Source organism: Podarcis melisellensis, assembly GCF_964234715.1.
Source record: "Podarcis melisellensis genome assembly, chromosome: 4".
Classification (NCBI taxonomy): Eukaryota; Metazoa; Chordata; class Lepidosauria; order Squamata; family Lacertidae; genus Podarcis; species Podarcis melisellensis.
Window position 1 is genome coordinate 22,256,858 of NC_138531.1, and position 15,049 is coordinate 22,271,906.

At 41.3% G+C, this 15,049-nt stretch overlaps 1 protein-coding gene across 1 annotated transcript in view; it reads left to right on the forward strand.

Moving 5' to 3' along the window:
* The first annotated feature begins 5,587 nt into the window (after nucleotides 1–5,587).
* Nucleotides 5,588–15,049, forward strand: part of PCCA (propionyl-CoA carboxylase subunit alpha) — a 251,208-nt gene continuing 241,746 nt past the window's right edge. The window contains exon 1 of the mRNA XM_081908204.1: nucleotides 5,588–5,608. Coding sequence (XP_081764330.1) covers nucleotides 5,603–5,608 — 6 coding nt within the window. The 5' untranslated portion in view covers nucleotides 5,588–5,602. The remainder of the gene's footprint in view (nucleotides 5,609–15,049) is intronic.

The window sequence follows — 15,049 nt, forward strand, 5'->3', positions numbered from 1 at the left end:
CGAGGGGCGCTCTGCTTCAGGGTGTGTTGTGCGCCGGGCGGCAGGTTGCTATCCGCAGCGTGGGGAGCCCTGCGGGAACTCCTGCAAGGCTGCCTAGGCTGTGGATGTGTTCCCGAAGCGCCGGGTGCTCTGCTTTCAGGGTGCCCGGCGCTCCAGGAAGCAGGCTGCTATCCGCAGCCTAGACAGCCCTGCGGGAACTGTCTTCCTGAAGCCTGGAGAGCGAAAGGGGTCGGTGCGCACCCAGATTTCCCCTTCATTTTTGGAGGGGAAAAAGTGCGTCCTATGGGGCGAAAAATACGGTATATTAATTTAAGCAACTATGTAAGTATAGTTCTATAGAACGTATGCTCACTTGTGGATCAGTGGTTATGGAAGTGCTAGCAGTGCTAGCAGTGATCCACTTCACCCTTTCAGTACTCAACCCTTTCACACAGCTTCACACATTGCATTTGGGTTACACATAGGCATCTGGTTGGCTACCATGAGAACAGGATGCTGGACTAGATAGGCCAACAGGATCTTGTTACATCTTTCTTGAGATGACCTGCTGTGCTTGCTCATGGCTCAAATCCTTCTTCAGAAAAGAATGGGGGTGCGTAACATCAGTCCCTATGTTTGGCTGGCAGTATGAAGCCTTTGCACTGGCCAACATACTGAAATATTTGCCTTCTGTCCAGGGCCAACCCATGACATTTTGCTGCCTGAGACAAAGTACAAGATGGCGTTCTCCCCTCCCACAGCTCTACCAATGTACAGAAACTGACTGGACTGGCAGCTGAATTTGGTGATGGTAAGGCTGCCCCTGCTTTTCTCTTTGCTTTTTTAATGAAATAGTACATCCCTACTTCAGCCATTTCACTTGGGAGATCCTGTACTAAAGAACATCCCCTCTGTTAAAGACATATGTTTAATATGCATAAAGTATTATGCGTGTACGCATTGAAGTTAAAATGCTATGCAGAGAGGTTTACATTAGGCAAGAGAGGTTTGTCAATGAAAGGCTTGGTGTTTCTGTTTCAGTCTTTAGGTTAATCAATGATTGCAGGGGAAACCTAAGGGATCTCTCACAGCAGGAAGGTGAAACTTGAGAACTTAGCGTTTTAGTTCGTCCTTACAGCCAGCGGCAGTAGAAGCTCAGCTCAGTGATCCTGAGCAAGCAAGATGCTTGGATAGGATCTCTCTCTCTGAGACCAGAGAGAGGACAGTTTTGAGACTGTAATAAGGACTAAAATGAAGTCTGGGCCACATTGCTAGTTTGTTAAATTGCAATGTATTACTTTGTATTTTTGCAATGCTTTATTTTGTAACTAGCCTAAGACAGTTCTGCAGTAAAACTTTTGAAACTCATTCATTTCTACTCTGCATAAGGTACAGAGCAGTCATTCCACTTGCAACAACTTTTAACACCCTTTAAAATAGATTCAGTTATGGTTGCCCTCAATCCCGGAGTGCAAGATTGCAGTTTTGAGGTGGATGGATGGGAAAAACACACTCTGGGTTTTTATGGAGCAAATGTCACTCCCCCCATTTTCATTATACGGCACAAATATTTAATAAGGTATTTGCTCTGATTAAACTTATAAGGCAGAGCACAGCACATTGGTTTCTGATTCCCTTTCCTAATTGTTATTCAAGAGTGTATGGACATATGTCTTGGCTGACCCTTCTTGATTCTGCCTGTAGGCATCCCAGAACGCTGTGTTTCTACATTCTCCAGGGTCATTTCTTTCACTTCTTTGGAACATCATTTCTGGAGCAGATTGGGGAATAGAGATCTATTAAGTTTCTGGCAGTTCTTTCACCTGGTTGGAACAGCCTGCTTGACTACACACTAAAGGATAAAAAGCCTGATGGCCATAAGGTCAAACTTTCAGAGAGAATAAAGCAGGCTTGTGGTATAAGCTGAATATTAATGTCTAGACTGCTGCCTATATTGCAAGCAGAATGCTACAGATACTTAACTAACAGGGGCTGCTTGAAGTCCCACTGCTGAAATTACCCTTGAAAAATGGCAAGGAATATCAGAGTGTAAAGGATTCATTTGCATTCCTTGCCCTACTGTTTTGTTCTTAATATCATTGTTTTTTTGTTTTATACTTAATATTGAATATTGCTGTTTATTTTTATATCACCTTTTAGCTCCAAGGAGCCCCAAGTATTCCTCCAAACAGGTTTTTAAAAAACCTTGCTGAGAATTTCCCTTCCACAACCATACCATCATCTGAAAAGGTACTTCTGATCACAAGCTCTGGGCAGAAGGACCTCCCTTTTCTCTAATTGTGTGACTTTTAAATGGACCAAAACCCAGTTTTCTAGGAAACACCTTTATGCCACAGATAATCACCATAACACAGCATTTTTCAGAGAGGTAGCTGTGTTAATCTGATGCACCAAAAACAAAGAAGAATCTTGTGGTACCAATGTAGACTAACCAATTTTATTACAACATAAGGTTTTGTGGACTAGAGCTCACTTCATTGTATGCCTTTTATTTCAGAACCACCACAGTTCCACAGATGTTGGTGAAAGATGTCATCAATCCCCAGAGCCCTTGTTTTTCTGAAAAAATGATAATAGTAATCTCTCATCCTCTGTAACACAAGAAGTTTAAGGGAAGTGTGAGGACCATAGCAGGAGGCTGCTGTCTCATATTTCTTACCTGTTGCAATACATTTGTTTTTTTCCCCACCAGATTGTGTACCAGCAGACATGAAAATCGATAAGGCTACCATCTGGTGTGCAATGCAATGTAAAACATGCTTACCTGACGAACTTTGACCACCTGCACCCACTAGAAAATATTTCTATTCATTAGTGTTTAATATTTTTCAGTTCTTCACAAATATAGATCAGCGACACTGATGTTTGCAAATCTACAGCAGTCTTTTTAAAGTTTCAGTTCACTTATAGAGCATTTTGTGCTGGTGCTTGCAGAAGTGGGGAACATATTAAGGGGTTGTTGTGTGTGAATGAAGAAAACATGGTACAAAATTGACCTGAAATTCGAGAAAGAACAAACAGGATGTTTTTGATTTGGTCTTTTTATTTATACACATAGTATAATCTGAGTGAAAACGTGTATGCTAGAGTAAGTATATATTTTTTTCTTTGGCAGATTCATAATGCTGCTTTAGTATCCCGCAGAGGGATTTGACTAGCTTTATTAGTTTTTAATTTTTTAAAGCTGAGAAAGAGATTGGAATACTTCAGAGATGCCATGTGGCTTTGTAAAAATCCCACTAAAATTTGAAATGCATGAACCAAGACAGCAGAACATCACACCCTGTTAGTGTAATATTTCTGTTGTAAAGAATATAATTTTGATTTAATTGTAACTCGTGGAACTCCTGAAGCATTGTGAAGGGGGCAGTCATTTGTGAGTTGAATTGCAAGTCTGCATTGCAGACAATAGTGCAAAAAAAAAAAAAAAACCACAACCCAAAATCAGCTCTAGAAGTATATAGCAGACATTCTCTGTGGTGCTATTAAGAGTATATGTGCAATTAGCAATGCACCTATGAAAAGAGATGCATAGCTAGGGGCTAGGGAGGCCAATCAATGCCAGTTGATTGGTGCCTCACCTACTCCTCTTTAATGTCACTTTCGAACCTACTCTTCCTAATAGGGAAGGGGTGGAGGCAGTCCAGTGTATGCCTTAACATCTTTGACTCAGGACAAGTGAACTACATTGGAGGTCTGTTTTCCCCTGTAGTACAATGGAGGTCAGGAAGGAGTCAGGTCATGACCCAGTTTAAAGAGCATCTGTGGCTGAGTGGACAGAGACAAGAGTGCTCCAATGTGAACTTGAGACTGTTTAGACAAGAGTCAGCTATGGTTGGAATAGGAAAATGAAAGAAGGACGCCTTAGTTCCATCCCTATATTTCAGAGCCGTAACCTTTTGCTAGAGTGCCAGTTCTCTAAAACGTCGAGAATACTAATTTAGACAAGTAGCTATATACGCCTGTAAGAACAGAAAACTCAAGTGGCACCGCAGAGGGAAGCAGGTTTATTTGGTTTGAGCTGGAAAATGGCAACATCCTGCTATACAAGATGCTTGGAGTTGAGTGTGATTTGAAAGGGTATGTTCCCAGAGGTGCACTAGACAGGGGATAAGCACAAGTTCAGATACATTTGCTGGAGCGTTATTATTAACAAGAGCTTATAATTAATTAAATAATATTACACAATTAATGTGATTTTTACTAATTAATCAAGCTATAAATTGAGCCATGGGCCTACACAGCTAAGAAGAGGGGGATCTAACAATGTAACTGATTAATTATAACTGATTAATCAACTACAGTTGTACAGTGGTACCTCGGGTTATAGACGCTTCAGGTTGCAGACTCTGCTAACCCAGAAATAGTACCTCGGGTTAAGAACTTTGCTTCAGGATGAGAACAAAAATCGGGTGGTGGCGGCGTGGCAGCAGCTGGAGGCCCCATTAGCTAAAGTGGTACCTCAGGTTAAGAACAGTTTTAGCTTAAGAACGGACCTCCAGAACGAATTAAGTTCTTAATCTGAGGTACCACTGTGGCTGATTAATCTGCCAGTCAAAAGCTGTAACCCTTATGTTTGCAATTACTGAAGCACTAGGTAAAATACAAAAAATGGCAAACACAAGCAATGACAGGAAGGGCAGACAGACATCTTTTATGCCAACAGTTGAACGAAGAAGACTCCTTTTGTGCATTGGGGGAGAATATGTATGTATGGTGTTTCTGTCCTGCCATGTTGTATTTTTATTCTTACTTTTGTCATTGGGTATTACTGTTGTGCCCAACTTTCAAAGTGGATTGAACAGGCTAACCTTTTCAGTTGCTTGTCCCCAGGCAAAACTTTGAGGCCTATGAGATGTGGATGCTCAACAAATAACTTAATTTTGCAGGGCTAGATGTAGCTATCTGTGTGGTAGTTGTTTACATTTAACCACCAGGAGGAATACACACAGAGACATGGTTAAGCTTGGCATTATAATAGCGACCATGGTCACTACTAATCAGTGAAACCCTTATAGCCAGAATTTCAAACCAACGTATGAAGTGTGCATACAAACCCTGGGAAGATGGGGATTTGAATAGTATTAACTATGCTTAGCACCGATACACTTGTGATGGGGGGGGGCGGTCTTACAAGAGAATTTTCATTGAGGGAAAGAGGGAAGGGGAGGTAGCGAATGATTCTGAGTTTGACTTGGAACCAGAATTAAAGTCTACACTGGACTAATGTGCCTGCAAATTTGGTGTTAAAAGTATAGTCACCTATGGAGAATTTAGCTTTTATTGGTATGCTTTCATTATCAGGCTTCTTAATATGCCTGCATCATAATTCTGCCACCTATAACAGGTACCTTTCCTTTCATTCATCTCACACACGTGTTTCAGTCTGGTCCCTAAGGTACTGGGTTTGAGACATGTTTTATTAACATTCTAGAGTTGTTCTCTCCTGACTAACCGACCATTAGCTGGCTCACTGATCCTTAACTGCAGATCACTCTCTTATTTAGGCTACATTTCCCTTAGGTTCCAAAATAATTAGTCTCACGGCTATGGATGGGATTTCCTGTCAAGTGATGTGAATATAGATGGAGTACCTCATTCAATGCTGGTAAGCAACTTTATTCATGTTGTATATTCCTTTTATTTTTAGAATTGCAGACTCCCATAATTCCGATTCAACTTTCATACTTAAAAAACACAAAACAAACCAACCCCCAAAGCAGAGAAGTGGGTTTATATTTGCCTCCCAGCACAATTTCCGGTAAAGTAAAGCAATAATTACATATAGCTAAATGCTTTGAGGAATACTTTCAAAATTAACTGGAATTTGTCTATTGAATATTGCAAAGACAGTTTAAGTTGTTAAAATATTAAATGTTTTTTATTGTTTTGAATTTGAAAATGTGTCATTGTATAAGGCTTTATTATGAATACCGGGCTATGAAAATATGTTTTAGAAGCATAAAAACAGTAATAATAATATCAGATGCTATATCACCCATAATTGTTAACATATTTACTCTCTCTCCCCCCACCTTTGCACACCCTTTTTCCAGCAAGCAAATACAGTGCTGGCCATTGAATCAGGAATTGGTCAACTTTACATTTCCTTGCTTTTTTTTGTTTTTAGTTCCTAACCTACAGCCCTGATATAGTAGACATAAGAATCAATATAATTTATTTGTGGTTTTGATACAATTGGCACATAAGTATACTATAGTTACACTTTGAGGTGTACTCTTCGCACTCTCCAGTACCCCTTTCATAATTCTGATTTCCTTCCTACTTTTTTGCCCTTACCACTTTCATTACTTTTCACTACCAGGAAACCTTCTTTCATGCTGTCCTCTGAATGGTCTGCAAACGACTGCTGATCAGCTATACAATCCCTGTTCACTGCAGAGGATTCTGGGGCAGCTTGGCCTATTGACTCTAGTTACACCTCTCTGCAATCTGTTTTCTACTTCATACTTACATGGCAGAAGCAATTGCTGTGGGTCAGTCATTCCTTGATGCATCTTCCCAAGATACAGGTATGTCATCTAAAACACGTCTTCCATAGGAAGTGATGTTGATGTCTATTCGCTGCTTAGAGTGTGGAGCCAACCCTGAGAACGTCTCTGCCTCTATGAAACACCCAGTGCTTCCAATGAGAGCTCCATGTATGTATGTATGTATTTATTTATGATTACATTTATGTCACCCATTCCTCCCAGGTGGTGCTCCTTGATCCATAACATCCCTGTGAGGTAGGTTACTGAGAGACAATGAGTGGCTCAGGGTCACACTGTGAACTTAATGTCTGAGTGGGGATTTGAACCCTGCTCTTTCAGGCCCTTGTTTGGCACTCTAATGCTGTGCTGGTTCTTATGCCGTAAGAGAAGAGCAAGAAGACTTGCTCTATTGCAGCTCTTACTTCACTTCTATCTTAATGGTTCCTCCACCTCCATGCAAATCTGTAGGAAGTGGGTTCGTACTAGGTTTCCTGGCCAGCTTTACAGATCCCAGTTGGAGCCCCTAACAGTGTATTGGAAGGCAACTCCACCATTTCTTTTAAGGATCTACAGTGGGCCACTTACTAGTTCTTCCTTCTTCCTTTACACATCCCTACTTGGAAAAGCTTTCTCTGCCATTTTTCTCCTTTTTAGTGAGTTTCCACTTGGCTGCATAGAATGTCTGTTTAGCAATTGCAAATGCATTTTTCTGACAACAAGATCAGTTTCAAATTAACCTTTTCATTATACATGGCAGTTAAGTTCTACTGGCAGTAACACTTTCCACAACATTTCTACTTCTCTGTCGCTCTGATAGTCTAGATCAGGGTTTCCCAAACTTGGCTCTCCATCTGTTTTTGGACTCCACATGCAGCTGCTGGGTGACCTTGGGCTAGTCACACTTCTCTCTGAGCCTCACTCACTTCACAGAGTGTTTGTTGTGGAGGAGGAAGGGAAAGGAGATTGTTAGCCGCTTTGGGACTGTTTAGTGGAGTGATAAAGTGGGATATCAAATCCAAACTCCTCCTCCTCTTCTTCTTCTTCAACTCCCATAACCCCTAGCTAGCAGGACCAGTGGTCAGGGGTGATGTCGGGGGGGGGGGAGTTGTAGTCAAAAAACAGATGGAGACCCAAGTTTGGCAAACCCTGGCCTGGATGCTGCAACTGGCACGGGCAACAGAAGCTTTTGGTACTGACTCTGATTAAGGTGGGACGCGGGTGGCCCTGTGGGTTAAACCACAGAGCCTAGGACTTGCCGATCAGAAGGTCGGCGGTTCGAATCCCCGCGACGGGGTGAGCTCCTGTTGTTCGGTCCCGGCTCCTGCCAACCTAGCAGTTCGAAAGCATGCCAAAGTGCAAGTAGATAAATAGGTACCGCTCCGTCGGGAAGGTAAACGCCAGAAGCGACTTAGTCATGCTGGCCCCATGACCCGGAAGCTGTATGCTGGCTCCCTCGGCCAATAAAGCATGATAAGTGCCGCAATCCCAGAGTCGGCCACGACTGGACCTAATGGTCAGGGGTCCCTTTACCTTTACCTGATTAAGGTGTATAGCCAATAAGCCGGGTCTACACTCTTGCCTGCTTCTCCAGTTCTGCACTTTGGACCACTCTGTCTCAGTTAAGTAGACTTCAAACCATTCCCCCAAGGCATGGTTGCCTGCCTATGTATGGCCATGTGCACTGGAGCAAGCAGCTCTTTGCCACCCTTTGAATTTAAATAGTGGCACACTTCCCAAAAAGGTTGGCCACCACTGATCTAAAAAGTGTTCAAACATGGCATTTGCAGGATCCAAAACAAATGCGCCACCTCACTTCTACCACTTAGCAGCATTGTTACTGAACAACACATGCCTTTTCAGCTTCCACCCCTCCCAGATTTTCTTCGGTATGATTGCTTATTTCCTAACATTTGATTTTCAGTTCTTCTTTGATATATAGTACTACAGTCTCTTTAGTTCATCCTACTCCATCTTTTTTGAAGGTTTTTGTATACAGACCTGACAGTATCCTATTGATTTCCATTGTTCCAGCAGGTGTCTGATATGTTTATATCTACATTCTCTTTTAATACTAGGCATTCTAATCCACCCTTCTTGGCTCTAGGCTGCTAGCATTTGCATATAAACACTGTATATCCTGTCACCCTTTGAATGTCCTTTTTGTGTGTGTCTTTCATCTGACACTTTAATTGCTTATATTGCTTTTCACTGGTTTTATGTGTATGTTGTCAGATTCTAGCAAATTCTTGTTTTGAGTGCCTGAGATTTAAAAAAAAAGGGATTGAAGCAGCCTAACTATGCTCAGGATTGCAGCCTTTGTGTTTATGTCATCTTCTGTAATGAACGAATCATCCCAAAGTGGAAGCTCCGTTGAACCAATCAACTTTCCCCCAAATATTTGTTTAAAATACATTTTGCAACCTTTCAAATCTGATGCACATGTAGCTGGGAGCAACTCCCACTGAACTCAGTCAGACATGCACAGGATCAACCTGTTAGTGACTCTATGTGGTGAAGTGGTTATACTAGGACCTGTGAGACTAGGGTGTAAATCCCCACTCAGCCATACATTTGGGTCCATATATTTACAGTGGTACCTCTGGTTACGTACTTAATTCGTTCCGGAGGTCCGTTCTTAACCTGAAACTGTTCTTAACCTGAAGCACCACTTTAGCTAATGGGGCCTCCAGCTGCTGCCGCGCCGCCACTGCGTGCGTGATTTCTGTTCTCATCCTGAAGCAAAGTTCTTAACCCGAGGTACTATTTCTGGGTTAGCGGAGCCTGTAACCTGAAGCGTATGTAACCCGAGGTACCACTGTAATTCCCCACATACTATTGACACCTGAAATAAGTTAGAAAAAGAGCGCACAGATACAATGCATAGAGTGCAGCTAAGTTTATCATGGAGTTTGAGCCTCATTCAGTTGCAAGCAAACAAGTATAGAATAACCGAGCTAAATACATGCATGTGTGAACTTGCTCTGGGTTAAAAAGAAAAGAAGAGACCCAACACTTGGCTGTTTTTTTCCCGTTTGTTTTTTGTGGGACCGGGAATGTTTTCAAGTGCATTTTGATGAAGTTAGTGATATTTTTATGTCCACGATTGTTATTTGGTGGGTGTGTTTGGAGCCTGTTGAAAACGTGTTTCAGTAGTGCTTTTGGGTAGTTTTAGGCTGCAATCGAAGGATTTGGCTGGATGTTTTGTTACCACATGTCTAGAAGCATATTAGATGAAAGAAAACTGCTCTCTTGTCTCTGTCCCTTTCAGGGTACATATCCCCAGCCTAACCACCCTGTTTCTTTTTCTTGGTGTAGAGGGGGAATATGTAGCAAAAAGAGTCTTTTCATCTCTCTAGGTGGGTAGGTGAGGGGAAGCCGAAACCATTTTCATATTTACTTTTTATTAAACTGCATCCACCTTGATAATTTGTTATAAATATGCCAGTTTCAAATATGTGCTTTGATCTGGTTCCTTGGCAATTAAATTGCTTTCCTTTTAAATTTCCCTCATTTAAAATAATCCTTATTAAAAACAATTTTGCCCTTAAACTTCAAATATTGATTTAAAAATTATCTAGTGAGAGGAAAATAATTTACAATTCTGAACATATTTGCTTAAATACAGCCTGGTTATTCCAGGAAATTGATTTTCTTGCCTTTCAAATTAACTGACAGTTTAATGCAGGACTTATTTATTTATTTAGTTTAGAATCCAACATGAATAGATTTAACTTAACATATAGGCTCATTAAATTAATCTGGCCATTCCCAGACATTTCTAATTGTGGGACTTGGCTAAACTGGTTCACTTCATCTTATTCTTACAGTTAAGGCAGGCATCCCCAAACTCTGCCCTCCAGCAGTTTTGGGACTACAGTTCCCATCATCCCTGACCATTGGTCCTGTTAGCTAGGGATGATGGGAGTTGTAGTCCCAAAACAGCTGGAGGGCTGAGTTTGGGGGTGCCTGAGTTAAGGCATACTTGGCAGTTTAGGCTGTACTGGCCTTTGATGGACCACTAGGCTGAGAAGGAATTCTATCATCTATCTATCATCTATCTATCTATCTATCTATCTATCTATCTATCTATCTCACATTTTAACCTCAAGGAGCTCAGAGAGGAGTAGATGATTCTTCTGTCTATCTTACCCTAACAACTTGTGGAGTTTGGAGTTAACATGCAACTTGGAAATTTAACTGAACACTGAATTCTGTGGCTGTATTTAAGCAAATACGTTGGAAGAACACATTTTACTCTGCATACAATCACACTGAGACTCTGAGTTTGGAAAATAAGAAAGCTTAGTTTATTAAAGGAAATATATGCTTGATGGGGAAAAAATCCTCGTTCTATATAAGGGGGAGATATTAAGAGCCATGCATGGTCTTTGTCTTCAACGGGAGGGGCACAAAAATATGTCTCCTCTCTCCCAAGGTACAGATGAAGGAACAAAGTAGGAAAATAAGATCAGGTCCTTCTTATAATAAAAAGGGGGGGTGGAGATCAGGAAACCTGAAGAATCAGCCTAACACTGAAAGAAGATCAATAGGACAACACAAGGAGGACAGTCTAGGAAAGTTGGAGATTCCTGTCCAGTTATGTGAGCCTACAGTGCAAGCTGAGTTGCATCTGAACAACCACCCTGACAGATAGGTTAGGCTGAGAGACTAGCCCAAGATCACTCACTGAAGAATTTGATCTTGGGTCTCTCTGCTCTTAGTCTACCCTCTAATCACCTGATTATTATTGGCTTTATTCAGCTGCCTACTTTGGATGTCATACCAAGCCAAATTGTGGTTTAGTGTGAATGAGCTAGTTTCCAAAGAAATATCATGGCTGCAGTGCTCTTCCCACAGTCCTGCTGTGTTACCAAGGGCTAGGTTATGGTTTGGCTTAGGATAATGTCTAAACTAAGGTTACCAAACATTCCTGTTTCCCGGGGACATTCCCCAGATTTACAAATCAGTCCCCTGACAAAATCCATCCATTCCAACTGAAGTTGAAAAGGGTCCCCGGATTCATTGAAAAAAATCTGGTAACCTTAGTCTAAACCCAGTCTAATGGTTTGTCTTGCTCCAGACAAACCCAAATCTGTAACCAAGGTTGTTCTTGGTTTACAGCTTGTGGTTTGTTTGTAGTGAGACAAACCATGATTCGGAGTTCAGACATTATGCTAAGCCAACCCATAGCTTAGCCCCAGGTAGCAGAGCAGCAGCAGGACTGGGGAAGGAGCACTGCAGCTGCAATCTTTGCTTCAGGAACCCACATGGTTCCTTATTCATGTCTGAACAGAATCAGTGAGTGCAGGGCATTCTATTGGGGCAAGCACCTGCTCTTTCCCAGGACGCTTCACACACTTCTAGTGTCACATTGCTTTTTTCAGATGGTAGCCTGGGAACCTACAGCCCAGGTATGCTCAGAAGCAATTAAGCTTGCCATTTGTGGCTCAGGAATTTCAAATCCAGATGACCCCACAGTACCCAACTTACTTTCAGAAGAGAGTCCAAGCTTAACATTAATGTTGGCTGGAAGCTGCCGTCATAATTTCAGGGGGCTCTCAGTGCAAAATTGCAATTATAGCAGTTCAGATTCAAACAAAAATAGCTACCACAATGTTATGGAACATGCTGATGTTCCATAGAGGTCTTTGGAACTGTTCCATGAACGCAGGAGCACTTTTCATGTTATTTGTTTCCAAACAGAAAACATCCAATTTAGGAAGCTGTGGGATTCCTTTGTGTTTGTCACTATGCTTACGCATACGAAGGACATATGAACATGCTGGGAAGGGCCGTAGCTGTGTGGTAGAGCATCTGCTTTGCATGAAGAAGTTCCCAGTTTCAATCTCTGGCATCTCCAGGTGGGACTGGGAATGTTGTTGCCAGTCAGTGTAGACAATACCAAGCTAGATGGACCAGTGGTCTGACTCTGTTGAAGACAGCCCATTCCTTCACATCAGAGCTGATACGATGTTGTGGAGACCTGCCTTAGTGCAGCAGCTTATTTCAATGTTCAAATCTCAGCTGAGCCAGAAGCTTTGTGGGTGGCCTCAGTCAAGCCAGTCCCTCTCAGCTCCACCCATTAGGGTAGTTCATAACACAGACCACCTTACAGGACTGCTGTCAGAACTAGATGTGTGTTGAATGCATTCTTGCAGGTTAACGTTTTCTACCTGGGGATGATTCCAATAGTACAGAATTTCTAAGTGACTAATGAATTGCGGTAATACACACCATCTATCACAAGAAATGGGGCACTTCAATTTCAGTGTGGGTCTCACTGAAGCCCCTGAGTGAGCCCCACTGAAAATGGGTGCCTATTTCTATGGCAGCTTTGCACAGAGGCTTTTAGGTATAAACTACACTAAAGGAAATAACTGGATGGGATCTGCAGCTGCAAACCTGAAGGCAAAAGCACAGAGAGTAGTAGTAATTTCCTAGTGCAAAAGCTTTGGCATGCAGAAAGCCAAGTAATATCTAAATAATATTTTTCTTAAGTAGAAGTCTTTTATTTGCAGCAAAGCGTGCATATAGCTTGTGCATCTGCATGTCCAACTCCAGTAGTGACGCTCTCTCCACTCCAACCCCCCCCCCGGCTGCCCCACGCCTTTGGCTTGCAGCCCTCTAGATTGTGGTCCAAAGCTCTTTGATGTAATGCAATATAAAGAGCTTTCTGCATTTTATTACACATTACACAACTGACACTTTAAAATGTCAATTCCTGCCTATACTCGTGTACACATTTGCATCTGTGTTAATTGTTTAAATGATGAAGGGTCTTTTTAAGGAAGAAAACCCCCTTACTTTACCATACAATTAAAAAACGACAGATTAACAGGCTTTTTGATGAGATGGAAATATGGAAAATACCATGTTGTTTAAGTGGGATTTTATATTCGTCTACTGAAGTGATGAAGGAGCTTTTGTAAAGAAAGCCTTTCATCTTAAACATGCAGTGCTCCATCACAACATAATTACCCTAATTTGTATTCCGCTGTAGAAATAGGCTTTTTCTGCTTAAACAAATTAAGTAACGATCACTAAGCCTACATGCCCAGCATTTTTTCCAGGTATACTATTATCTGTCTAGTGACAGTCTACTTATTCTTTAAAAACTTGTTTTCCATATTTTTATCTGGTTAGGCTGACTCTGGGAAACAAGATATATAATCAGATATAATTTAATTAATTGCTTTGGATTCTTTGCTCTAAATATTTTTGTATGATGTACATTTTGCCTGCTTCCATAAAAGCATTTACATTCTGCCTTCCATTAAAATGAATGTTCAAAGCAACTTCCAATCTAAACGATGTTAAAATTGACAATAAAATATTTTCTTTTACTTCTAGAGTTAGATTCATCAATGTTTTGATGGCTCTAATGCGGCAAGAACAGACCACGTAGAACAGGGGTAGCCAACATTGTGTCCTCCAGATGATGAACTACAAGTCCCATCATCCCTATCAGCCATGCTGGGTGGAGCTGATGGGAGCTGGAGCCCAATGACATCTGGAGGGTGCCATGTTGCTAGAACAATGCACATTGATTTTCCATGCTCAAACAACATGGGCTTCCACCAGGTTCAGTAGTTCAGCATAGGCCCTCGCAAAGCAGTGCATGGTAAATTTTGCAACTTTTTTGCTAAGTTATCCCACAGGGAAGATTGCTTATTTACTTGTTCTCTTGGCTCCAGAGTATAAACATTCCTATTAGAGCATGACCTTAGCATTTGTTGAGCAAGCAAATAAATGTTTAGAACTGAGCACATTGACTGGGAAATCAGTGCAACCCATGACCTGTGGCACTGTGAGCTGACGCAAGATTTACCATGTTCAGAGACATGGAATGCAATACAACTCTGCTCATAGTTTCTAAAGCCCATAGAAGTCACCATGTCTTTCCAGGTACACAAGCTTTAGAATATGCAATCTGTTGCTGCAGGTGTTCTCGATGTCTTCTCTCAGAACAATGGTTCTGTTTCAGAATGGCGGCCTTTCCAAAGCAATAAAGCAAATACTTTGGCCCATGGCTGGAGCTACATTTCATTCATAAAAACTGTGTGGACTGTGGCTCTTCAAGTCAAGCAGAAACCTATTGGATAGTGTCTGTGTCTTCACTGATAGCATGTAACAAACTTTTCCCTCACTATGCTACCACCATTTTGTGTTCATTTCAGATTTATTGTATTAACTGACAAATATTTAGAAGCTAGATTATTCAAGTCCTTTAGATGAAAGAAAAAGTAGTTAGAGTAAGCGAATATGTATCTTATGTCTGTAGAAATGTCTCATCATTTCAGGTACAATTTTTCTTTCTTTCTTTTTTAAACATTTTAAAGGCTGTGTACTACATTCACCCAGTAAAACAGTATACATCTTCCCTAAATGTAAAAGCAAACAAACATGTTAAAATCCTGGTGAATGTTGATGATATTATACAAACAAAACCCTTGCTGCTTTTGAGATGGCAAATGCTCCCTTGACACTGCCCTAATCATGCCATATAACACAACATTATTTCCTTTGGCTGCAAGCTTCCTTAAATCCTATTGATT